Consider the following 27,478-nt stretch of genomic DNA (forward strand, 5'->3'; position numbering starts at 1 on the left):
GAAAGAAAGAAAGGAAGGAAGGAAGGAAGGAAGGAAGGAAGGAAGGAAGGAGTTCTAAATAACTGTAACTGGCGATGTTTTATTACAGGAGTTGCTGTGGTGTCACCCCTGCTCCTCCCCACTCTTCCAGCCCTCAAAAGGACCAGGACCCCTGGATTCTGTTTTCCTCCTTCCTCACTCACAGTCTCTGGTCGTGAGAGCTCCGCGAGGCTCCCGAGCCTGGATTCCTAGAGCTGTTTATATGCAGTACATGGAAATCAAAGCGCGCTCCCGCGGCCCCAGGCTCTTCTGGCTGTGGGCACGCACAGGGACCTAAACAAGGGACAAAGGAGCGTTGTTTCCCGCTGGTGGGCGTCGAGTTCCAGGGCCAGCTCAAGCCAAGGAATTGTGGGGCTCGTGGGGGTGGCTGAAGAGGCTGCCCCTTGGGACAGTGGTCTTGCCTCAGCCCGAAGGTGGTCTCAGCTTGTGTGTCCATGTGTTGAAACTCAGGTTAGAAAGTGGAGAGGCATGCCGGGCGTGGTGGTGCACGCTTGTAATCCCAGCATTCGGGAGGCTGAGACCTGGAGGATCAGGGTTCGCTGATAGCCTCAGCTACTTAGTGAGGCCTTCTGCAACTCAGTGAGACCCGGTTTCAAAATAAAGAATAAAAAATAGGGCAGGGGCTGTAGCTCGGAGGTCAAATGCCCCTGGGTTCCATCCCCATACCCGAAAAAAAAAAAAAAAAAGGAAAGAAAAAAAAAAAAGAAAGTGGAGAGGCAGCCGGGCGTGGTGGTGTGCGCTTAAAACCCCAATACATTGGGAGGCTGAGACAGGAGGATCGCAGGTTCGCGGCCAGCCTCAACTACTTAGTGAGACCCTCTTCAACTCAGTCAGACCCTGTTTCAAAATAAAGAATAAAAAACAGGGCTGGGGGTGTAGCTCGAAGGTAGAATGCCCCTGGGTTCCATTCCCAGTACAAAAAAAAAAAAAGCCCAAAGCATCACTTTTTCCTGCTTGTCTCAGCCAGACAACGCTGCCATTTTTAGGGCGACTGGATTGGGAGAGCGAGGGAAGAGTGACGGAGAAGGTGTGTGTGTGTGTGTGTGTGTGTGTGTGTGTGTGTGTGTGTGTGTGTGTGTGTGTGTGTGTGTTTCCTGGGGATTGAACCCAGGGAGGGGCACTCTACCTCTGAGCCAAATCCCTACCCTATATTTTACTTTTTTTTTTTTTTTTGCGGTACTGGGGCATTCTACAGGGTCTCGCTAAATTGCTGAGGGTCTAGGTGTCTGGGGCTGGCCTCGACCCCTCCATCCTCGCTCTCGGCCTCCGGGTGGTGGGACTCAAGCGCCTGAACACGGTGCTGGAGCCCAGCCGCAGCCCGAGGCGCCTGGCCCTTTAAAAGGGCCGCCCGGTCACGTGACGACCGCCTCGTGCGTCACTTCCGTCTAAGCGGGACCCAAGATGGCTGCGCTCCTGTGGAGGTGACTTTGGCGCGAGGCTGGGCGCCGGTGGCCGAGGCCCCTGGGGGTCCGGGGTCCCTCGCCTCTCGCTGACAGCGGCCGGGGCGAGGCCGGGCGGGGAGGCTGCGGGTGGAGGCTGCGATATGGAGGCCCGGGGCCTCCGCGGAGCTGGAGATCACCAAGTCCGCCCGGACTGCGCGGCTCAGCCCCTTCCCCAGCGGGAGGCTGCTCCCTGCAGAGCGCCCCGGGCCGGCGACTCCCAAAGCAGTGCTCCGGCCTCGGGGGCCGGCCGTGTGGGCGGGGGCGGGCGACGGTGCTGAGGCCTTGGTACTGGGGGTGGGGCCCAGGGGCGCCCTACCTCCGAGCTGCACCCCCGGCACGATTTCTTACTCTTTATTTGGAGACAGGGTCTCACTGAGTTGCGGAGGCCTCACTACAAGTAGCTGAGGCTGGTCGAGAACCTGCGATCCTCCTTTCTCAGCTTTCGAAGTTCTGGGAGCACTCAGGCTTGGGCCTGTGTTTTTATTTTTTAATAATAATAATAATTATTATTATTATTATTTGCGGGCCTGGGGATGGAACCCAGTGGCATTCTACCGCCGAGCTACACCCACTGCCTTTATTTATTTATTTATTTATTTATTTGTGGTACTGGGGGTGGAACCCAGGGGATTTGCTCCCTCCGGGTTACACTCCCAAACCTGTTTTATACTTTATTTGGAAACAGGGTCTCACTAAGTAGCTGAGGCTGGCTTTGAACCTGTGCGATCCTCCTGTCTCAGTCTCCCAAGCGCTGAGATAACAAGCGTGCGCCACCATGCCCGGCTTTTTTATCTTTATTTTGAAACAGGGTCTTGCTAAGTTAATGAGAGTTTCACTACTTGCTGAGGCTGTCCTCAAACTTGCGATCCCCCATTTTCAGCCTCCCAAATATTGGGTTTACAAGCGTGTACTACCACACTGGACACCAACTTTAACTTTGAATTCACTGTCCAGAGAAATAGCGTCGGTTTTCTGGCGATCCAAACTCTGCACGGTTTAGGTCTCACTAGCACCTTTAGACACGCCTGGGACAAATCCCATCATCATTTTGTGCCAACTCTATTTTTGGAAACTATTTGTTATGGAAAGTTAGCTGCAGTGCTGTTGAGATTTCAGTCCCTCATTTCCCCCAAATGTTTTCTCATTTTCTCTTTCCATTTTGGTCACCCAGTATAAAAATAGATGGAGTTTATTTAGTCTTTCCCTCTGGCAAAATTATTCCTCTTGGAGTTTGGGATTTTTGCCATCAAACACAGGGGCTTTCTACCTCCAAGCTACATCCTAGCCTTTTTATTTTGAAGCAGGGTCTCCCTAAATAGCCGAGGGTCTCATCAAGTTGCTGAGGCTGCCTTTGAGCCTGCGAATCGTCCTGTTTCACTGGGCTCAGCCTGATGTATCTTTTCTCTAAAATATGCTAAGACCCAGGCTTGCCAGAGTCGCTGTCTTATTACAAATTATTTGATCATAAAGGAATGCTTTTGAGTTCTTTGATGTATCATATCTTAGTAGATCTTAGGGGCTTTTTGAACTTCCCTAGCAGTTCATTTGTGGATTTCAGGATTAGTGTCTAGAAGCAGAGGGTCACCATATAGGCCCTGCTTGTTGTCCCTGGGCTCTGCGTCCATGGATTGAATCAACATTGGATCAGAAATACCTGAAAAACCAATTTTAGAAAGTTTCAAGACACAACACTTGGACTGGCTGCCGACAGACATTTTGTTGTAAATGGAGCGATGCTCAGGCATAAGCAGCTTCCCAGACCTGAGCCCTCCCAGCCTCACAGGTGATAATCTTTGCTCTACACCTTTGCCCGCTGCAAAGTCAGGCCTGTGATTGGTTGTCTCTGGACTCCACGAATGCAGACGGCTTGCTTCCCCACCTTGTCATTCCTTAAACCATACAGTATAACAAGTATTCACATAACATTCACATTGTATTAAATATTGCGAGTAATCCAGAGGTGATTTAAAGTGTATGGGAGAGCCGGGCGTGGTGGCGCTCGCTTGTAATCTCAGCATTTAGGCTGAGACAGGAGGATCACGGTTTGCGGACAGCCTCAGCTACTTAGTGAGGCCCTCTGCAACTCAGTGAGACCCGGTTTCAAAATAAAGAATAAAAAATAGGGCAGGGGGTGTAGCCCGGAGGTCGAATGCCCCTGGGTTCCATCCCCAGACCCACCCCCACACACACAAAAATAAAGTGCATGAGAGAATGTGTAAATACCACACCATTTTATAGGAGGGACTTAATTATCTATGGGTTTTGATATCTACATGGGGTTCTGGATTAATTCCCTGCAACCATGCTAAATATACCCAGATGGTATTTTGAGTTGCAAAGCACTGCCCATATTCAGATTTTTTTTTATAGTACTAAGGATTGAACCCAGAGGGCATTCTACCACTGAGCTATACCCCTGGTCCTATTTAATTTTTATTTCAAAACAGGGTCTCACTAAATTGCAGAGTATCTCACTAAATTGCTAAGGCAATTTAGATTGAGATTGTCCTGTCTCAGCCTTCCAAGTACTGGGATTACAAGCATGCACCACCATGCCCATGCACTACCATGCCTGTCCATATTAGGATTTAATGCAGAAATAGACTTCTCTTTCATGAGTAGTAATCTGAAGTGCTCATGGAAAGCCAGCCTCAGCAATTTAGACCTTCTGCAATTTAGTGAGACCTTGCTTCAAAATAAGAAAATAAGGCCAGGCATGGTGGTGACACTTGTGATCCCAGTATTTATGAGGCTGAAATAGGAGGAACGCAGTTCGCAGCTAGCCTCAGCTACTAGGCCCTTTACAACTCAGACCCTGTTTCAAAATAAAGAAAATTAAAATAGGGATGGAGGTGTAGCTTTAAGGTACAGTGCCCCTGGGTTTCATCCCTAGTACCACACACACAAAAAAAATAATAAAATAATACACCACACACACAAAAAAAGAAAGGCTAGATAACCTACTTTGGTCGTTTTTCAGATAAGGTCACAGAGTTTGTGCAACTGGTCTCTAAAGACCTGTTGAAGGCCTGCCTGCACTGGTATTTTCCTGGGAACAATGGTGCTAGACAGAATGCTCCATAGATTCCAGCCCACATCTGCAAACTCTTGCTGGGCACCCAGTGCCCCGCCAGCCTCCCTTGAGGAATGTGAGAGTGCCCCCCCACTTCAGAGACAATTCAGCCCAGTGAAGAGATTTGTTCCCACTTCTTTCTGGGAGCCGTGGGTACACAATGTCTGCATTCACCTCTTGCCTCAAAGCTGTGAAGAAGGAAGAACTGAAGAAAATGTTGGTTGGAGGGTTTTTGGTACTGGGATTTGAACCCAGAAGCAAGAGGGTGTACCTTTGTGCTATACCCTCTTACACCCCAGCCTGATTTTAGGTTTTTTTTTGGGAAACAGGATCTCACTAGGTTGATTAGCATCTCAGTACTTGCTGAGGTTGTTCTTGAACCTGTGATCCTCCTTTTTCAACCCCCCAAGTACTGGGATTACAGGCATGAGCCACCATGCCCAGCTCAAACCCAGGGGCTTTCTACCTCTGAGCTATACCCCTGCGGTCCAGTATTTATTTATTTTATTATTTATTTCATTTTGTGGTACTGGGGAGTGAACCCAGGGGCATTCTACCTCTGAGCTACACTCCAGCCCTATTTTATTTCTCATTTTGAAACTGGGTCTCAATGACTTGCGGAGGGCCTCACAAGCTCAAACTATACTCCTAGCCCTTTTCTTATGTTTATTTTGACACTGGGTCTTGCTAGGTTGCTGAGAGTTTCCTTAGGTTGCTGAGGCTGGCCTTGAACCTGTGATCCTCCTGTCTTAGCCTCCCAAGTATTGGGATTACAAGTGTGGGCTGTCTTTTAATGATTACCTCCTGCAAGATCTAGCTTAAGAAATCACTTTCTATTTTACTGTTAAATGTTATGAACTCTGATTTTTTTTTTTTTTTCCAGTACTGGTGATTGGGCCCAGGGGCATTCGCATTCTACCTCTGAGCTACATCCCCTGCCCTATTTTTTATTCTTTATTTTGAAAAAAAGATCTCACCAAGGGCCTTGCTAAGTAGCTGAGGCTCCGAAGTCCCCTCCTGTCTCAGCCTCCCAAATGCTGGGATTATAAGCGTGCACCGCCACGCCCAGCTGAGTTTGCAGTTTTTAAAATAGAAAATGGGGGCACTAATCCTGTCCATTGTTCTTATCTTTCTCTGAGCTTGGTTTTGTTGAGAGTTGAGCCCAGTGTGCTGTGCATGTGCTGTACCACTGAGCTACCCCTTAGCCCACATCTTGTGTTTATTCTATGCCTCCACCCCAGGTCTACAGTAGTACAGAAATAGAGACTTGTGCTGCGGTTGCTCTGTGTGTTGATTCATGGTTCTCTTTTCTTGCAGACGTGTTGGCCGGCACTGCCTGCGAGCCCACATCACCCCTCAGTTCTGTGTCAAAAAGTAAGTGTCTAAGTCTGTGGAGATTATTTAGCCCTCATCCCGCCCAGGGAAAAGTAGCAGGTTGTTGGGTTAGATTTGGGGAATATGTGGACAGTTGCCTGGAAATCTAATAATTTTGGTAACTGTGGTTTTCATTTCTTTCCTATTTTGCATTAGAGGGTTAGAACCCAGGGCCTCGAGCTGGCTAGGCTAGCGCTTTGCCACTAACTACATGCCTAGGCCCCGTTGTCGTTCTGCTGGGGCAGAAGCAGGAAGGGTATTTATTGTCTTGGCCTTTAATCTCCCTCACATTCAGCTTTTTGGTGTATTTAGCTTCACAGGTTTGCTCCGACTTTGTAATTCCTTCCTTGATATCTGCCTCTCTCAGTTCTCCCTTGCTTTGTTTTTTCCTGCTAATGCTTCTCTTTCTTATAATTGGTACACTTAATTTACATTAAAATTCATTTCGATTAAAATTTGGATTCAGGAACTAGTCTTTTTTGTGTGTGTGGTACTGGGGATGGAACCCAGGGGGCATTCGACCTCCAAGCTACAGCCCAGCCTTATTTTTTATTCTTTGTTTTGAAATAGGGTCTCACTGAGTTGCAGAGGGCTAAGTAGCTTATGCTGGCCGTCAACCATGATCCTCCTGTCTCCAAGTACTGGGATTACAAGCGTGCATCACTACACCTGGCTCAGGACCTAGTCTTTAAATGTATTTTTTCCTGCTAGATATTTATTCCTAATCTGTTGACTTCAATTGCCTTTGTTTAAAAAAAAAAAAAACTTTTTAGCTGGGTGTGGTGGCGCACACTTGTAATCCCAGTACTTGGGAGGCTGAGACAGGAGGATCGCAGGTTCATGGCCAGCCTCAGCTACTTAGTGAGGCCCTGTTCCAAAATAAAGGATATAAATCAGGGCTGGATTGTAGCCCAGAGTTAGAATGCCCCTGGATTCAATCCCCGGTACTGAAGGGGAAAAAAAAACTTATTATTACGACAATATTTGCACTTGTCTCAGAAAAACCGTAAGAATAGTTTGGGGTTCTTTTGTGCTCCTCACTCAGATCATTGACTGCTAATAATTTGTTCTTGCTCATCATTCTTTCCATGGTAGGCTGTGCCATATAAAATTATTATCTTCACAGGTCAAAACTGGTTGACTATTTGACAATCAGTGCTCTTCAGTCTCACATACTTAATTATATTTTCACTGATTTCCTTGAGAGTAAGTTGTGAACACCATATAATCTTTTACCTTTAAATACTTCTAAGAAAAAGGAATTGTCTTACGTAACAGTATCATTATACAAACATATCAAATTCAGGAAATTTAAGGTTGATGAACAATTATCTGATGTATAGTTGATTCTTGGATATCTCATTTGTCCCAGATAATGTACTATATAAAAGTACAATCACCTATTCCCCATCCAGGATCTAATTAGGCTTACCTAGCTGTCTTTTTTAAAATTTTATTATTTTATTTTATTTATTTATTTTGTTACTGGGAATTGAACTCAGGGACATTCTACTTCTGAGCTCACTCCCCGGGCCTATTTTTTTTTTTTTTTTCCTTGGTACTGGGGAATATAACCTCCAAGTTATACCCCTAGCCTCATTGTATTTTTTAATTGGAAACAGGGTCTCACAAAGTTATGGAGGGCCTCACTAAGTAGCTGAGGCTGTCACATACCAAAATCCTCCTGTCTCAGCCTCCCACATGTTGGGATTACAAGTGTGTGCCACCATGCCTGGCTTTCTTTGTCTTTTTTGACATTGACTTTTCTTTTTTTTTTTTTTTTTTTTTTTTTGGTGGTACTGGAGATGGAACCCAGGGGCATTCTACTTCTGAGCTACACCCCCAGCCCTATTTTTTAGTCTTTTTGTTTTTGAAACAGGTTCTCTCACTTAGTTGCGAAGTAGCTGAGGCTACCTGCGAACCACAATCCTCCTGTCTCAGCCTCCCAAATGCTGGGACCACAAACATGTGCCACCACACCTAGCTTGACATTGACATTTTTGAAGAATACAGGCCAATTGCTTTGTAGAGTTCCTTAGTTTGTGTGATTATTTGATTATTTCTGATCTGGGACTCAGCTACCTTGCTCAAGGAAGGCTGGAACTTGGCTGAATTGGCAACTCCAGGTGGCAGGAAATGCCTGCATCCATCCATCCTTCCTTCCTTCCTTCCTTCCTTCCTTCCTTCCTTCCTTCCTTCCTTCCTTCTTGTAATACCAGGATTGACTCGGGCATTCTACTTCTGAGCTTCATCCCCAGCCCTTTGTTTTTTTGGTGGTGGTACTGGAGGTTGAACCCGGGGACATTCTACCTCGGAGCTACACCCCCACACCTATTTTTTATCTTTTTTTTTTTGAAACGGCCTCACTAAGTTGTTGAAGATGTCTGCGAACCTGCGATCCTCCTGTTGTAGCGTCCCAAGTACTGGGATGACAAGTGTGCACTGCCGTGCCTGGCTCCAGGTGAGGTTATTAACTAAAGCAAACTTGACATAAAACAAGGCAGCTGGGGAGCCAGGCATGGGGCGCGTGGTTGTAATCCCAGTATTTAGGAGGCTGAGACAGGAGGATCGTGGTTCACGGACAGCCTCAGCTACTACTTACTGAGGCTCCTTGCAACTCAGTGAGGTCCTGTTTCACAATAAAAAATAAAAAAATAAGGTCACTGGAGGAAATGTTTTCCTAAGTCAGTGGGTTTGTATCTTTTTTACACAACAACTTTTTGTTATAACATTAAACCAAACTTGTAATCTATCTGACACCTTTTGGGTTTTAGTGCAGTTCCTTTGGGAACTACAGCTAAAGAAGAGATGGAGCGGTTCTGGAGTAAGAACACAGGTTCCAATCGCCCTGTCTCCCCCCACATCACCATCTACAGGTAAGGCTCTTTATCCAGCCCTCATCATCTGAGTAGGGTAAGGTGAGGCTTCGGGTGTCGTTCCTACTGAGGCTTCTTCTCTCTTCATCTGTGAAACTCAAGAAGCAAGTTACCAGGGCTGGGGTATAGATCAGTGAGAGAGTGTGTGCTTACCACAGGTGAGAGAGACCCTGGGCTCGACACCCCGTACTGGGAAAAAGTCATCTGTACTGGACCTTCTGTATAGCAACTACTTATGTGGCATTTACATTGCATTTGGTGTTATAGGTAATCGGGAGATGATTCTAAGTATGCACAAGGGTGTGTGTAAGTGATATGCAAATACTAACACTTTTAAGCAAGGGCCTTGAGCATACATGGGTTTTGGTATCCAGGGGAGATAAGGGGTCCTGCAGTCGGTATGCCATGGATGCCAAGGGATGGGCACACTGCGAATTCAGTGGCTTAAAGCAACACAAATTTGGATTTGGGCTGGGGGTGTGGTTTAGTTAGAGCATTTGCCGCGCATATGCACGGTCCTGGATTTAATCCCTAGTATTAAACAAAACCAAACCTACCAACAGCACAAACTCACCATCTCACAGTCCTGCAGGTCAGAACTCTCAACCCAGGTCTACCTAGGCTAAAACAAGACACTGTCAAGGGGTGTTCCCTCTGGAGACGTTAGGAGGGAGCAATCTGTTTCCTTGATTGTTGTCAGCCTCTGGAGGGTGCCCAGACCCCTTGACATGTGGCCCTTCCTCCATCTCTGGAGCCAGCATGAGTTTTCCCTCTTTAACTACACTGACTCTCTTTCCTTCTTTCTTTTTCTTCTTCTTCTTTTTTTTTTTTTTTTTTTTTTTTTTGCAGTACTAGGGATGGAACCCAGGGGAAATCTACATCTGAGCTACACCCCAGCCCTATTTCTTATTCTTTATTTTGAAACAGGGTCTCACTGAGTTGCAGAGGCCTCACTAAGTAGCTGAGGCTGGCCACGAATCGCGATCCTCCTGTCTCAGCCTCCCAAATGCTGGGATTACAAGCGTGCGCCACCACGCCTGGCTAGCCTCTCCCACTTTTAAAGACTCTTGCCATGACATTGAGGCCATCTAGGTAATCCAGGATAGTCTCTTTACCTTAAGGTAAACTTACTTATTTTTCAGTACTGGGGATTGAACCCAGGGCCATTCTACCTGTGACCTATACACCATTCCTTTTTTATGCTTTGTTTTGAAACAGGGTCTCACTAAGTTGCAGAGGGCTTCACTAAGTAGCTGAGACTGGCTATGAACGGTGATCAAGTTTCAGCTTCTCAAGTGCTAGGATTTACAAGTGTGCACTACCACGCCCAGCTAAAGTAAACTTATTAGTATTTTTAATCCTAATTCCCCTTTGCTATGTAAAGTAACGTATTCATAGGTTCTAGGGATTAGATATCATCAGCATGGGCATCATTACCAGGGTCCTTGTTCTGCTTGCCAGAAGTCCTGAATGCTTGAGTGTGTTTCCTCAATTTAAAGACCCCACAGAGCTGGAAGGGCGGGGAGGGCATGCCTGTCATCCCAGGTCTTGAGAGGCTGAGACAGGAGGATTGCAGGTTCACAGCTAGCCTCAGCAGCTCAGTGAGGCCCTCCAAGCATTTACCACCAGCTTCTGATGATAATGTGTGCCTAAATCATTATTACTATGACAGTTATCAAATTGTGATTTTTTTCTAATTCTGTATACCTTGTAGATTCATTTATTTCTGTAAGCTAAAGCTCCATCAGTATGGGTTCAAGGATTCCTGCTTTGCTCAATGGGTTATAGTCTGTTACTCTCACTTTGATTTTCAGATTGTCCTAGACTTGGCCAATAGGCCTTCTTCAGATGGCTTCTGTGAATTCCGGATCCGGTGCTTATGCCCTGGTTGCTACCAGTGTGTTATAGTTTCTGGGCCCTCTCAGGCATAAAGCTGAAGACGTGTGTGCAGTCACTCCCCCACACGTGTGTGTAGCTGTCTCTGTCCATGTTCCTGCCTATCTCTTGTCCTCAGCAGCGACCCATAGCTGTTTCTGCTGGTATCTCCTAAGAAGAGTTCCTGTGGATATGCCTTTTTCAAGCTAGCCCAGCAAAGCATCTAGTGCTCAGCTGTCCTCTTCACTTGGGCTGCTGCCTGGGAGGCTGGCCATTTTTTAACCACCTCCACAAATACCAGAACTCTTCAGTTTTTTCCCCAACTCAGATTCCAGGAATAATTCTGATTGCAGAAACTGGACATTCTACTAAAGCAGAAAGAGGCTGATGTGATCTTATTCTTGATACTTCATGATGAAACTTTTTAAGAAGAGATTAATGCTTGGAGAGGGAGGATTGTAATTATAGAGAACTTCCCCAATTATTCTCACTATATAATGCCCTGGACATTTTTCTCAAGTCATATAAAAGATGATAGTAGGCTGCTGAGGTGAACCTCTTGCTTGCTCCACCACCATGCCCGCTGCTTCTCCCTTCTTGATGCTATTGTTTGCAGCACAGTTGTTGGCTCACTTGTAGAAACTCATGTATTTTATGTCTCAGAATAAAATAATAAGCCAGCGCATGGTGCACACTTGTAATCCCAGTACTGGGGAGGCTGAGACAGGAGGGTCACAGGCTCAAAGCCGGCCCGGGCAACTTAGCAAGGTTCTCAGCAACCCTGTTTCAAATAAGATATACAATTGGGCTAGGGCTGTCAATTGGAGATAAAATGCCTCTGGTTTCAATCTCTAGTACCAAAAAGAAAAAGAAAAAAGAATAATAAGGGCCAAGGATTTAGCTCAGTGGTAGAAGGCTTGCCTCACATGCACAGGCCCTGCTTCAGTACCCAGTGCTGTTTAGAAAATGGGGATCTCAGTGTTTCCAGTCATAATGGACCCTGGTGATCCCTCTTCTTAAATGAATGAATGAGTGGTTTTATTTACTTACTTATGGGAGGTGGTGCTGGGGGTTGAACACAGGTGCCTCTGAGTTACGTCCTCAGACCTTTTTGTTTTTTAGTTTGAAATAGGATCTCACTAGGTTTCCTAGAGTCTCATTAAACTATAAGAGTGTACCACCACGTGGAGCTTTCTTTTTTCTTTCTTTTTTTTTCTTTTTCTTTTTGTGGGTCTGGGGATGGAACCCAGGGGCATTCTACCTCTGAGCTACACCCCTACCCTATTTTTTATTCTTTATTTTGAAACCAGGTCTCAATTGAGTTGCAGAGGGCCTCACTAAGTAGCTGAGGCTGTCCGCGAACCACGATCCTCAGGTCTCAGCCTCCCAAATGCTGGGATTATAAGCGGGTGCCACCACGCCTGGCTTCTTTTTTTCTTTTTTTTCTTTTTTTCTCTTTTTCTTTTTTTTGGTGTTGGGGATTGAACCCAGAGGCATTCTACCTCCAACCTACATCCCCAGCCCAGTTTTATATCTTATTTATTTGGGAACAGGTTGTCACTAGATTGCTGAAAGCCTCGCTAAGTTGCCCAGGCTGGCTTTGAACCTGCAATCCTCCTGTCTCAGCCTCCTAAGTACTGGGATTACAAGCGTGCGCCACAGTGCTCAACAATGGCTCTCTCTTTTAATCTTGGGAGTTAACTCGTGTGGCCCAGGAGCCTAGGTGTGTTTGGAATGCCGGGCGATATCTTACATTTCCTCGCTATTTAGGGCTCAGGTCTTTCAAATCAATATTTGTTTTGTCTTTTTCAGTCAGATAATCATTCTTTTGACAAAACCCATAAGCACTCTGTTTTACAGTCTGTCATTAATTAGCATACAATTGTCCAGCCCCACTAGGAGCTTGCTTTATCTGAATACAATTTCAATAGCCCCTTTCTGTTGCCCTGGATGTCTTTTTGCAAGCCTCAGCGCATTCTGGATTTTAGTTTTCTAATTCTTGGGTGAATTAAGCCGTTGTTCTGTTTGCCCATGGTTTTATGGTTCCTCTTCTACCTTTTATATTTATCCTGTTAAATCGAGTTAATCCGTGCTCTCCAGCCAGGTTTGTTTTATTATTACTCCTTTCTTCTGTAACCATTTTCATTAAGTGGGTAGAATTTCTTTTTGAGATCTTTTCAACTAAGTTCTTTCTCTTTTGCATGTTGAGTATGTGATCTTACTGTGCTCAGTAGTGAGGATGTGGTCTTACTGTGCGGTGTATTCCCGGTCCACACTGCCATTCCAAGTGAGGCTTGATTTGCTCCAGCAACTCCTGTTTACAGCCAGTTCCTTCTTGAGCATGAGAACAAGCCTAAAATAACATCGATCACCCTTCTATGGGAATGCTTTGGAAAAGTGGTGATTCGTTATTTATTTCTTTTACTTTATTTTATTTTTTATTTTTATTTTTTGTGGGTCTGGGGATGGAACCCAGGAGCATTATACCTCTGAGCTACATTATACCTCAGCCCTATTTTTTATTCCTTTTTGTGTGTGTGTGCGGGTCTGGGGATGGAACCCAGGGGCATTCGACCTCCAAGCCCTCCCTTTTTTTATTCTTTATTTTGAAACAGGGTCTCACTGAGTTGCAAAGGGCCTCACTAAGTAGCTGAGACTGTCCTCGAACCGGGATCCTCTTGTCTCAGCCTCTTAAGTACTGGGGTTACAAGCGTGCACCACCATGCCCGGCTGGTGATTCATAATTTAAAGAGGGATTTACTTATTTATTGTGATACTGATGAGAATTCAGGGAAAGTGTTCCTCCAAGCTATACCTCCAGCCTTATTTTATGTTTCATTTTGAAACAGGGTCTCACTAAATTGTGAAAGGCCTCACAAGGTTGCTGAGGCTGTCCGAGAACCTCCAATCCTCCTGTGTTAGCCTTCCAAGTACTGGAATTATAAACGTGTGGCATTATGCCTGGCTTGGATTTATTTATTTTATTTTTTGGTACTGGGGTTGGAATGCAGAGGCATTGTACCTCCAAGCCATACCCCAGCCCTATTTTATTCTTTATTTGGAAATAGGGTCTCACTACGTTAGAGAGGTCTCACAAGTTGCTGAGGCAAGTCATAAGCCTTTAGTCCTCCTGTCTCAGCCTCCCAAGTACTGGGGTTACCAGCGTGAATCACCATGCCTGAGTTGGAGTTTTTTTTTGAGAGTGTCTTACTAAGGTGCTCAGGCTGACCTTAAATCTGTTCTCTTGCCTGAGCCTCCTGCGTAGCTGGGATGACAGGCATGCAGCACTGTGCCTCGTTTAAAAATGGATTTTATGACAAGTATTTTAGAACTATTGTAGATTAAGAAATATAATACACTAACTTGCTGGGTGTGGTGGCGCACACTTGTAATCCCCGCACTTGGGAGGCGGAGACAGGAGGATCACGCAGGTTCAAAGCCAGCTGTGCTGGCTTAAGAGATCCTGTTTCCAAATAAAAAGTATAAAAATAGGTCTGGAAGTGTAGCCTGGAGGTAGAAGGGTTTCCAGGAACTCCAGTACCACCAAAAAAAGAAAAAAGAAAGAAAAAAGAGAAATATAATACATTAACTTAACAAAATTACACGTAAAAATGTGAGGTAATTTATTAGAAAATAAATGGTATATTCATATGGATATTTGGGGGGATACAATAAGGGAAAATTCAAGAATGTTCATATAGTATATGAATAAGTAAAATTTGTGAATAAGTAAAACTCAGATTTTCTTCTACCACACTGTCTTGGTGGAGAAACAGAAGGACTCAGGCATGGTATTCTAGCAATTCCTTTTCATTGTACCAACTTTAATTGGTGTCCAAATGATCACCTGTGTTTCTCCTTATGAAAGAAGTTTGAGTTCTCAGCTCTAACAGAGATGCAGTCTAGGCAAAGGTAGACACTTTACCCTTAAACAAGTCAGTTTCTGTGGTACTGGGGGTGGAACCCAGGAGCTTTTCTACCTCCGAACTATACTCCCAGCCTATTTTATATCTTTGGAAACAGGGTCTCACTGCATTGCTGAGAGCCTCACTGAGTAGCTGAGGCTGGCTTCGAACCTGTGCCATCCTCCTGTCTCAGCCTCCCAAGCACGGGGATTACAAGCGTGCACCACCACGCCCAGCTAAAGAAGTCAGTTTCCTGTCTTCCTTTTCTATTTCCACAGTGCTGGGGTTGAACCCAGGGCCTTGCACATGCTAGGAGAGTGTACTACCTCTTTTGCTTTCCTTTTTTCTTGTGTGTGTGTCGCTCTGGGGTTATTGAACCCAGGGCTCTCCTAGGCGAGCACTCTACCACTGAGCTGCATCCCAGGTCCCAGTTTTCTATTTTCACATTAGAAAGTGGAAACATGAAAATGAAAGCTTATTTTTATAGTGCTGATTTCAGTTAGCAGTGGGTTGTGTCTTTCTCCTTACGTTGTCTTTATGTGTTTCTTTGTAGTTGGTCTCTTCCCATGGCCATGTCCATTTGTCACCGTGGCACCGGGGCGGCCTTGAGCGGAGGTATGTATGTGTATGTTTACACACTCACACACACTCATGCTTGAAGAGCTGCCTCCTTTGCAACTCAGTGACTGGATTAGAGGGAATGATGTGTTCCTTTAAGCTTATTTTCTATTCAGTCTTTTTTTTTTTTTTTTTTGCAGTGCTGGGGGTTGAACCTGGAGTGCTTCACCACTGATCAACACCCCAGCCCTTTTTGATCTGAGACTGAGTCTCGCCAAGTTGCCCTAAGTCACTAAGGACACGTGGTCAGGTCCCTCAACACGTACCCGCTCAGAACACTGTGTGCCGGGTGGCACACTTTACAGAGCGGACAGACGGAGCCTTCAGGCCCTCGCGCGTCTTGTGTACTCTTGCTCCAGAACTTGATGTCAGGTCGAGCTGTCAGAGTAGGAAAGAGGATTCTCTTGATTTGCTTGGTGAAGAAACACCACCTTGCTTTTCACTTCCTGTTTTTCATAATACTTGAAAGGCCCTTCTGGGCTTCTGAGGACCTGTTTTGGGTGACGTGGTCCTTGATGGGGCTAGAGGCTCCAGTGAAGGGATCCCGTGTCGAGGGATCTACTACTGAGACGTCGGCAGGAATTATCTGAAGCAAACGTTGCTCTTTGTAATCAGACTTACATACATATGTTGCTGTTGGCAATCATGTAAAGACAGAAGCGCCTCTGAGACCCGGTGCTGCTGTTCTTGTGGTTGGTAAAGGAGCAGTAGAGTCCAGGACTGAGGGTGAGCAGTGTTGCCTAGGATCTCTGTGTAGTTCCAGTTTTTAACCTTCTTGCACTGAACTGATATGAGGAAGTTTTAAGATCAGATTAGCAACTTTATTTATGATTCCAGTAAGAACTGCTTAGATTGATGCTTTCTGCTTGGTGCTATTGGTGAGCAGTTTAGTCCTACAAATCATTGAAAAAGAAGAGCAGTTCCTCAGGCTGCCGTTTCCCTTACTATGTCAGTGTACCTGTTAACACCAAATAAACACAAGGCCTTGAATCTGTAATAATTGACTAGAATGGTAAAAAGTATATTCATTCGCTAAACATGACTAAAATTGAATGTTTTTCACAGCTGTACTTAACTCATTGTTTTCCCTGTCTTTGCCCCTTTGAATGGCCTTGCATTCAGCAGGAGGTTCCTCCTCCCCTAATTCCAGGGTAGAGCCAGGTAGCTATTTTCTGTGGTAGTCTCCTGTTTCCTTCCGATGCTGAAGGGCCCTCTATACCAGGTGGGTGACGTAGAGAATCAGTCACTCAACTGTAAGTCTCAGTTTACTCTTTGTGGAATGAGCATATGAAATGGAGTCAGTTCCAGCATCTCTGATCTCTGCATGCTGATGGCCCTCTTCCCACCACTTTTCACACAGAAAAAACTTTTGAAGATAAGTGGAGAGTTGGGCATGGTGGTGCACACCTCAATTCCAGCACTTGGAAGGCTGAGAGAGGAGGAGCGCAGGTTTGCGGCCAGTCTCAGCTACTTGAGAGGCCTTATGTGATTAAGTGAGACTGTTTCCAAATAAAGAATAAAGTAAGGCTGGGGTATAGCTTGGAGATAAAATGCCTCTGGGTTCCATCCTCAGCACCACCAGAAAAATAAAATATAAAAAAATAGCTGGTCATGGTGGCACACACTTGTAATCCCCACGCTTGGGAGGCAGAGGCAGGAGGATCACACAGGTTCAAAGCCAGCCTTGCTGGCTTAAGAGACCCTGTTCCCAAATAAAATATAAAAAAATAGGTCTGGGAGTGCAGCCCGGAGGTAGAAGAGTTCCATCCCCAGTACCACCAAAAAAAAAAAAAATAGAATCCCAGCCTCCGCCTCCGTCACTCCTGCCTTCCACCCTGTGTTCCTGCTACAGCCTTCTGGAGCATTGATCTCTTGCGTTCTTGGACACACAAGCTTGTTCCCATTCCCAAACCATCGCGTGTTTGTTCCCTGGCTTGGAGCACCTGCCTAACGCTTGCTGTGCTGTGCATGGTTACTTCCTTCTGGGTTGGGGTGGGGGGTACTAGGAGTTGGACCCCATGGCGTTCTACTTGCAAGCTACACCCCCAGCCCCCTGTTTTAAAATAAGGTTTAATAACTAGGTTGTTGGGATAACTAGGTTTATTATTGGAGAGTTGGGCATTGTGGCGTATGCCTGTAACCCCCAGTATTTAGGAGGCTGAGACAGGAGGATTGCAGGTTTAAGGATAGCCTCAGCAAGTAGTAAGACTCATCAACCTAGCAAGACCCTGTTTCAACATAACTAATAATAAAAATAATAAGTAGGTAGTTGGGAGTCTTACTACGTTGCTGAGGCTGGTCTTGAACCTCCGATCCTGCTGTCTTAGCCTCCCAAGTACTGGGATTATAGGCATGCACCATCGCACCTGGCGTAGCCTCCTTCTTAGTTTTCTATTTCACAGCACTATTCCTTCATCATCCTTATAGTGTTTGTTGTTTCTTTTTCTTTTCTTTTTTTGAAGTACTGGGGGTTGAGCCCAGTCTTATTTTTATTCTTTATTTTGAAACCGGGCCTCACTAAGTAGCTGGGGTTGGCCCTGAACCTTCTATCCTCCTAACTTGGCCTCCCAAGTACTGGGATTACAAGCATTTGGCGCCACGCCTGGCTACCTTGTTGTTTCTTTATAGCTTTTATTGCACAATTTGTAATTATTTTGTTCCCTAACTTTTATAAATCTCTTTTCTTACAGTGTGAACTTTTTAGAGAGTGAGTACCTCATCTGTCTTATTTATCATTCATGCCCTCTAGCACTCAGTAGGTGCTTCGTAAATTTTTATTTGTTTATTTTTTTATATTTTACTTTTTGTGGGTCTGGGGATGGAACCCAGGGCCATTCTACCTCCGAGCTACACCCCAGCCCTATTTTTTATTCTTTTTTTTTTTTTTTTTTTTTTGGTGGTACTGGGGTTCCTGGAAGCCCCTCTATCTCCGGGCTACACTCCCAGACCTATATTTTACATTTTCATTTTGGAAACAGGGTCTCCTAAGCCAGCGGCGCGGCTGGCTTCGAACCTGCGCGATCCTCCTGTCTCTGCCTCCCAAGCACGGAGATTACAAGCGTGAGCCACCAAGCCCGGCTTATTCTTTATTTTGAAACAGGATCTCACTGAGTTGCAGAGGCCTCACTAAGTAGCTGAAGCTGTTCACGAATCGCAATCCTCCTCTCTCGGCCTCCCGAATGCTGGGATTACACGCGTGCCCACCACACCCGGCAATGTTTATTTATTAAATGACTAAAACCATATAAACTACTTCATTCATAATATTCACTAGGACAGGAGGATTCTGGTTCAAAAGTAGCCGGAGCAAGTAGTCAGACCATCATCACCCAGTGAAAACCTGTTGCAAGATACAGATAGAGATGGGGTGTAGCTCAGAGGTAGAATGCCCCTGGGTTCCATCCCCAGACCACACAAAACAATTCATTCTCTGTACTGTCTAACTAATCTCCTGTTGTGCATTAGCAATTATACAAGGCATGGTGGCACACCCCTCCTATCCCAAGCAACTCTGGAGGCTGAGGCAGGAGGATCACAAGTTCAAGGTCAGTCTTAGCAACTTAGTGAGACCTAGACTCAAAATAAAAAAAAAGAGTTGAGGGTGTAGCCCAGTGGAAGAGTAATGCGTGAGGCCATGTTCATTCCATAGTATCACAAAAATAAATACATAGATAAGTTAAATTTAAGAAGTAAGAAATTAGCCAGGCTTGGTGACGCACGCTTGTCATCCCAGCATTCGGGAGGCTGAGACTAGAGGATCGCGGTTCGCGGACAGCCTCAGCTACTTAGGCCCTTTGCAACTCAGTGAGACCCTGTTTCAAAATAAAGAATAAAAATAGGGGTGGGGGTGTAGCTTGGAGGTGGAATGCCCCTGGGTTCCATCCCCAGTACTGCAAAAAATTAATTAATTGAGCCAGACATGGTACACACCTGTATTCCCAGTACTTGGGATGCTGAGACAGGAGAATCACAGATTTGAGACCAGTGTCAGCTACTTAGCAAGGCCCTGTTTCAACATGAAGAATAAAAAGGGTTAGTGATATAGTCCAGAGGTAGAGCCCCCTGCCCCTGGGTTTAATTTCCAGTACCAAAAAAAGGCTTGACCTGATACATGGGCTCTCCTGACACTGGGAGAGGTTTTGCTTGAGCACATGGACACAGGTCTCGTAGTGAATTAGTGTGCCAGCACTTCAAATAAAAATAAAAGACTAGGCAGGTGCTGTCTACTTGAGGGCTGTTTTTTCTGTTTGTTTTTTGTTTTTTTTAATGGTACTTGGGATTGAACCCAGGGATATTCTACCTCTGAACTATATCCCTAGCCTTTTTTTTTACTTATTTACTTATTATTTATGTTTGTGGTACTGAGGATGGAACCCAGAGGTATTTTATCTTCATGCTACACCCAGCTCCACTTTAATTTTTTCTGGGATAGGGCCTTACTAAGTTGCTAAGAGCCTCACTAAATTGCTGAGGCTGGCTTCAAACCTACACCATCCTGTCTCCGCCTCCCAAGTGCTGAGATTACAGGTGTGCACAACCACGCCCAGCTTCCCTTTTTATTTTTGAAACAGTCTCACTAAGTTGCTGAGGCTCCCCACAAAACATTTATTCTCCTGTCTCAGCTTCCCAAGTGCTGGGATGACAGTGTGTGCCACCACACCTGGGTTCTACTTGTGTTGTTGTTGTTGTTGTTGTTGTTTGTGGTACTGAGGATTGAACAGGGGCATTTTACCTCAAGCTATACCCCCAGCCCTATTTTATTCTTTTATTTTGAAACAGCCTTAGTTGTTGAGACTGGCCACGAACTTGCAATCTTCCTATCTCAGCCTCCCAAGTACTGGGGTACAGGTGTGTGCCACTGCACCCGGCTTCTGCTTGAGTGCTAATTACCCCTTGGACTGGCTCACCAAGACTCTTGTGGATGTTTGCATCTTCATTTGCAGTTGTACTGCAGGGGCTTGTATCTGAAAGAGCTTTAGATGGCTTCTGGAAGTGGCGTGAGGACTTACTGAAAACTCGCACAACTCCGTGCATAGCACTCGGAAGCCGTGGAGCCAGCAGGAGCCGGCCTGGCAGCCAAGTGAGAGCACTGTTAATGCTCTGCAGTGATTAGATGGGAAAGCTTCAGTGGCTTTGTTTTTCCCAATTTAAATTGTTTCACTGTGAGAGTCCCTATTCTAATACTCTTCTAGGAATATAGGCTATTTCCTGATTACTAGAATACTAGACATCAGAGAAAGATTTTAAAATTCCCATGTTTAATTTTTCACATATACTTTTCATATGTGATGAGCAAAACTGCAGCCAAAGTAACTTTTGATTGAATTAACTAATTGATAGTGCCCATTTGAGAAGGTGAATCTCTTTTGAAAAAATAGGAAGGCAACCAGCCAGTATGATGATCTCTCTTCTCATATCTGGGTTGGAATTTGTATAATGATCTCAGACCTCCTTGACAATATTTTAAAGCATTTTTATTAAGCCAGGCATGGTTGTTCATGCTTGTAATCCCAGCATTCCGGAGGCTGAGACAGGAGGATTGCAGTTCTCGGACAGCCTCAGCTACCACTTAGGCCCTTTGCAGCTCAGTGAGACTCTGTTTCAAAATAAAGAATAAAAAATAGGGCTGGGGGTATGGCTCAGAGGTAAAATGCTCGTGGAATCCATCACTAGTACTACAGAAAAAAACAAAAACATTTTTATTAAAAAGCCACGAGTGGGGGCACACACTTGTAATCCCAGTATTGGGAGGATGAGACAGGGGGATCACAGGTTCAAAGACAGCTTCAGCAAGCAGTGAGACTCTCAGCAACCTGGTGAGACCCTGTTTATAATTAAAAGTAAAATGTGGTTGGGGTGCAAGTCAGAGGTAGAATGCCCTGAATTCAATCCCTAATACCACAAGAAAAATAAGCCATGTTGCAAAGAATTAAAATGTTTTAGATATATATGATTCAGGTTAGGCGTGGTGGCACACACTTGTAATCTCAGCATTTGGGAGGCTGCGACAGGAGGATCCTGGTTTGTAGACAGTACTTAGTGAGGTTCTTTGCAACTCACTGAGACCCTGTTTCAAAATAAAGAATAAAAAAATAGGGCTGGGGGTGTAGCTCAGAGGTAGAATGCCCGTGGGTTCCATCCCCAGTACTGAGAAAAGAAAAGAAAAAAAAGAAGATATATATGCTTCAGGAAATTTCTCCAGAATCCCACCACTCAGGGCTAGCCGATATTCTATGTATACCCAGAAACTTTGTGTGTGTGTGTGTGTGTGTGTGTGTGTGTGTGTGTGTGTGTGTCTGAGTATTATTTCATTGTATGTATATACCTTATTTAATTGTGTGTGTGTGTATATAGTACTATGGATAGAACCCAAACTCATTGGAGGGGCATTCTATCTTCAAGCTACACCCCCCAGCCTGATTTTATTCTTTTAATTAAAACAAGGTCTCACTAAGTTGCAGAGGACCTCACTAAGTTACTGAGACTGGCCGCAAACCTGTGTCCTCCTGTCTCAGCCTCCCAAGTGCTGGGATTACAGTCATGTACCACCATGCCTGGCTTAATTTATACATTTTTCTGTGCGTTTTTGTTTGTTTGTTTTGGACTATACATTGAACCTAGAGGTATTCTACCTCCAAGCTACACTACCAGCTCGATTTTCCTATTTGGAAATGGGGTCTCCCCAGGTTACTGAGAGCCTTGTTAAACTGCCAGGGCTGGTCTTGAACCTGCGATCATCTTGCCTCAGCCTCTCAACTCCTGGGATTATACAGGCATGCTCTACCTCACCTGGCTATCACTTTGTAGACATTTGGTTGTTTCTGTTTTATTTTCTGTTTTATCTTTTCTGGAAGCACAAATGTTACTGAGTGTTGAACCCAAGGGCATTTTACCATCCCCAGCCCTTTTTATTTTATTTTATTTTGTGTGTGTGTGTGTGTGTGTGTGTGTGTGTGTGTGTGTGTGTGTTTTACTGGGAATTGAACCCAGTCCAATTTTTTTGTTCTTTATTTTGGAACAGGGTCTAAGTTGTATAAGGCCTCACTAAGTAGCTGAGACTGGCTTTGAACCCGGATCCTTGTGTCTCAACCTCCCAAGCACTGGGATTGCAAGTGTGCACCACCATGCCCAGCATTTATTTATTTATTTAATTTATTTACTTATTTATTTATTTTTGCAGTGCTGCAGATTAAACCCAGGGGCATTATACCTCTGAACTACATGCCTAGCTCTTCCAGCCTTTTTTTTTTTTTTTTTTTTTTTTTTGGTGGTGGTACTGGAGTACCTGGAAGCCTTTTTACCTCCGGGCTACACTCTCAGATCTATTTTACACTTTTTTTTTCTGTTTAGAAACAGGGTCTCTTAAACCAGCATGGCTGGCTTCGAACCTGCGCAATCCTCCTGTCTCTGCCTCCCAAGAGTGGGGATTACAAGTGTGTGCCACCACACCCGGCTTTTTTTAAATTTTGAAACAGGCTAAATTTCAAAGTAAGCTACTCACTAAGTAGCTGAGGCTGGCTGTGAACTTGTGATCCTCTTGTCTTAGTCTCAAGTACTGGGATTACAAATGTGCGCTACCACTGTCAGCCTTCTTATTTATTTTTTAAACAAGTTCTCCCTAAGTTGCCCAGACTGGCCTTAAGCTGGTTCTTCCCCGGTTTCAGCCTCTTGAGTAGCCTAAATTACATTAATGTGCCACCACTGGGCTCCTTTGTCTTTTTTTTTTTTAAATTATTATTATTATTTTGCAGTACTGGGGATGGAACCCAGGGGCATTCCACCTCTGAGTGACATCCCCTGCCCTACTTTTTATTCTTTATTTTGAAACAGGATCTCACTGAGTTGCAAAGGGCCTCACTAAGTAGCTGAAGTTGTCCATGAACCACTATTCTCCTCTCAGCCTCCCAAATGCTGGGATTACAAGCATGCACCACCACACCCAGCTTCTCCTTTGCCTATTTTACAATTAAAATTATTTGTCTTTTTATTACTGAGTTTTAAGATTTTTTGGGGGGTACTGGGTATTGAACCTAGAGGTATTCAACCTCCAAGCTACACTCCCAACATGATTATTTATTTATTTATTTATTTATTTATTTATTTATTTATTTATTTATGCGGTACTGGGGATGGAACCCAGGACCATTCTACCTCTGAGCTATACCCCCAGCCCTATTTTTTATTCTTTATTTTGAAACAGGTCTTACTGAGTTGCAGAGGGCTCAGTAAGTAGCTGAGGCTGTCCTTGAACCATGTTCTTCCTGTCTCAGCCTCATGAATGCTGGGATTACAAGCATGCGCCACCACGCCCGGCTTTATTCTTTATTTTGAAACAGGGTCTCACTGAGTTGCAAAGGGCCTCACTAAGTAGCTGAGGCTGTCCACAAACCGCGATCCTCTGGTTTTAGCCTCCCGAATGCTGGTATTACAAGTGTGCACCCCCACGCCTGCCCTGTTTTTACATTTTTATTTGGAAACAGGGTCTCCTAAGCCAGCACGCGTGGCTGGCTTCGAACCTGCGCGATCCTCCTGTCTCTGCCTCCCAAGCGCGGGGATTACAAGTGTGCGCCACCACGCCCGGCATGGCCCAGTTTTTAATTTTGATGAAGTCCATTTATTTATTTTATTATTCTCTGGCATGTGATTTCACTGTTGTAGCTAAGAAACCACAGCCTATTCCAAGATAATCGACATTTATACTTGTGCTATCATCTAAGGCTTTTATAATTTTAGTTATATAACTAAAATTATATATTATAGTCTGTATATTATATATAATATATATAATATATAATATGACTAAATGTATATAATATAACTAAATGGGTCTGTAGTCCATTTAGAGTTAAATTTTTGTGCATAGAGATTTGAGTGACTTAAAGTAGCGTTGGACTTCTTTCCTGGACTGAGTGTACTTTTTCTTACTGCCATGTTGATGCTGCCAGAGGATGATTTCTAAACTGTCAGGTGAGGTTTTAGAGAGGCTGTTGAAGGAAGCATAAAGTACTAGATTGCCCACAGATCCCGAGTAGCCAGGCTCCCCTGTGACCTTGAAGGCGTTTCAAGGTGGTTTGGCATTGTGCGGCACCAGGGCTGTCACAGAACCCAGTGTAGTAGTTGCGTGTGTGCAGCTTGGGTGCCGTGCTGATGGGCTCCCTGTTCTCTCCTCAGGGGTCTCCCTCTTTGGCTTGTCGGCCTTGTTGCTCCCAGGGAACTTCGAAACTTACTTGGAATTTGTGAACTCTCTGAGTCTGGGGCCAGCGCTGATCCACACCGCTAAGTTTGCCCTCGCCTTTCCTCTCATGTATCACACCTGGAATGGGATCCGGCACTTGGTAAGTCGGTTACAGACTTGGACATGCCGTGAGTGAGAGAAAGGGGTGGGGAACCGGGAGGATCCGCTCCACTGCTAGGTTCAGGACCATGTGTGCATACCCGAAAGTACGGAGGACTGCTCCAGGCCTCTACAGGAGGCCCCTGATTTACATCAAGTTGTGCCCTAAAACCTTCATTCAGGACTGTGGGCCAGGCAGGCACGAGTAGAGGCTCATTGTGAATTTGGCCGGTTTTAGGAGAAATCTGATTAAAGAGACCCCTGAAGTCATGCCATTCGTACATCCGGCTTGGGGCTGTTACTAGATACTTAGGGATCAATGCCCGCTATGGGCCAAGCATTGTTCTTAACACTGGGAGTCAAGTGCCAGCTATGTGAACCATCTTCTACTTTCAGTCTGACATCCCCCCAACCCAGTGACGAGTCTGGCTGAACTCAAGGGATCCACTTTTGCTATCTTGACATGATTGTGTTAACTGTTTTTGTTTCTTTTTGCTTGTGTGTGTGTGTGTGTGTGTGTGTGTGTGTGTGTGTGTGTGTGTGTTGTTCCTCAGGATTAAACCCAGGGGTAGTCTACCACTGAGCTATACCCCCAGCCTGTGTGTGTAAGCTATATCCCCAGCCCGAGAAAGAGAGAGAGAGAGAGAGAGTGTGTGTGTGTGTGCGCGCGCACGCGCGTGTACTGGGGATGGAACCCAGGGGCATTCTGCTTCCAAGCTGTACCCCCCTATACTGGGATTACAAGCATGCACCACCGTACCTGGCTTTTTTGTTTTGTTTTGAAATAGGATCTCCTTAGGTAGCTAAAATTGTCCTCAAACATGATCCTCCTGTCTCAGCCGCCCGAGTACTATGATTATAGACATGAGCCATCTTGCCTGACTGTTTGGTTCCTCTTGAGTGATTGATTGTAGGTGGTGCCAACTTTAACAAAAACTGAGTACAAGGAGTCCCAGCTTTTATTATTATTTTTTTTTATTTTATGTATTTATTTATTTATTAAGTAATAAATAAATAAATAAATAAATAAATAAATAAATAAATAAATGTGGTACTGAGAGTGTAACCCAGGAACTTTTCTACCTCCAGGCTATACTCCCAGACCTATTTTATACTTTTATTTGGAAAAAGGGTCTCACTAAGTTGCTGAGAGCCTAAATAGCTGAAGGTGGCTTTGAACCTGTGCGATCCTCCTGTCTCAGCCTTCCAAGTGCTGGGATTACAAGTGTGCACCACCACACCTGGCTTGGAGTCCCAGGTTTTAATCTTGGGTTTAGGATTTTTTTTTTTTTTTTTTTGGTGGTGGTACTGGGAATTGAACCCAGAGATACCCTACCTCTGAGCTACACCCCCAGACCAATTTTATTTCTTATTTGGAAACACAGTCTCACTAGGTTGCTGAGAGCCTCACTAAATTGCTGAAGCTGTAATTAAACCTGTGATCCTCCAGTTTAGCCTCCCCCCAAAACTAGGATTACAAGCATGTGCCACCATACCCATCTATTTACTTATTTTTGAAATAGGGTCTCATTAGGTTGATGAGAGTCTCAGTACTTGCTGAGGCTGTCTTTGAACCAGTCCTCCTGCCTTTTAAGTACTAGGATTACAGATATGTGCCACCATGCCTGGCTGCTAAGAATTTTTTTTGACTGAAAACTGGCATACTGTCTCCTGCATGACCTTGGGCCTCTGTCCTCTTTATAAAGGAATTAAATAAATCAGACCTGCCTTGGGTAAAAGATTAGCCTCTCCTTCAGTATTATAAGATTTTATTTTATTTTGGATACTGGGCAGGTTTTTGGCCATCCTTAGCTACTTAGTGAGGTCCTCTGCAACTTTGTGAGACTCTGTTTCAAATAAAGAATAAAAATAGGGCTGGGGGTGTGACCCAGCGGTAGAATGCCCCTGGGTTCAATCACCAGTACTAGAAACAAAAAACAAAAAATTCCTGGGTAACTGTATTGAGAATATTATACCCCTCTGGAGACTAACAGTGTGCATTAACAAGTTGCTTCTGAGTCTCGCAGTTAGATGTTTATCCAATTCATATGACTAGAACTTTTCTCCCCACATAAGTCTTATACCACTCTGTAGAGCTGCGTTTTGGAGGGACATCGTTGCGGAAACACTGATCTGGATGTGTTGGCATGAGGGAAAGCTTCATCTTTTCATCCTGGAAGCTTTTATATGAAGGGTCTGTGGCATAGAGAACATTCCCCACCTCTGCCACACGGTAGGATTTGATTTTTTGTCATTGAAACTGGGCGTGGTGACACATGCCCATAATCCCAGTATTTGGGAGGCTGAGACAGGAAGATTGCAGGTTTGTAGCCAGCCTTACCTACATAGCAAGGCACTGTTTCAAAACAAAAATAAAAGGAGCTGGGGGTGTTGCTTGAAAGTAGAATGCCTCTGGTCCAGTCCCCAGTAATGCAAAAAATAAAAAATAAAAATTGATTCTCTCACTGGGATAAGTGTGTGGCAGGTGCCGTCTGGTGGGGTTGGAGGGCAGAGGCAGGACATGGTTTGCAGTCACGCTGAGACAATGCCTGCCCTAGGAGGTAGAGATCTCCTTTTTGAGAAGGGGCCGTGAGCCTGACGGGCCCTGATGACTGAAGTGGCTCCCTTTCTTGCAGATGTGGGACCTAGGAAAAGGCCTGAAGATCCCCCAGCTCTACCAGTCTGGAGTGGCTGTCTTGGTTCTCACGGTGCTGTCGTCCGTAGGGCTGGCTGCCCTGTGAGGAGCTGGCTCGCCGTCCTCTTCCTACGAGTATCACGCTGACATTTCCTGCACCTCACGCCTGCCCACAGCCAACCCAGCTCCCGACTGTTCCGTCCCTGTGCTTACAGATAGATCCCCTCGGAGATCAGCAGAGTAGCTTGTAGAACCCAGAGCCAGAGAGGGGTCCAGTTCCCTTGTTTCCCCCAGAGGACTGGCTGCA

General features: G+C 45.0%; 1 protein-coding gene across 1 annotated transcript; it reads left to right on the top strand.

The window, feature by feature from the left end:
* The first annotated feature begins 1,442 nt into the window (after positions 1 to 1,442).
* Positions 1,443 to 27,478, top strand: SDHC (succinate dehydrogenase complex subunit C). The gene is made up of 6 exons (XM_080692108.1): positions 1,443 to 1,460; positions 5,872 to 5,928; positions 8,703 to 8,804; positions 15,138 to 15,199; positions 24,374 to 24,537; positions 27,173 to 27,478. The coding sequence occupies exons 3-6, from the start codon at positions 8,737 to 8,739 to the stop codon at positions 27,275 to 27,277; spliced, it is 399 nt and encodes a 132-aa protein (XP_080548234.1). The 5' UTR covers positions 1,443 to 1,460; positions 5,872 to 5,928; positions 8,703 to 8,736; the 3' UTR covers positions 27,278 to 27,478.

The sequence above is a fragment of the Muscardinus avellanarius genome, assembly GCF_963383645.1.
Source record: "Muscardinus avellanarius genome assembly, chromosome: 3".
Classification (NCBI taxonomy): Eukaryota; Metazoa; Chordata; class Mammalia; order Rodentia; family Gliridae; genus Muscardinus; species Muscardinus avellanarius.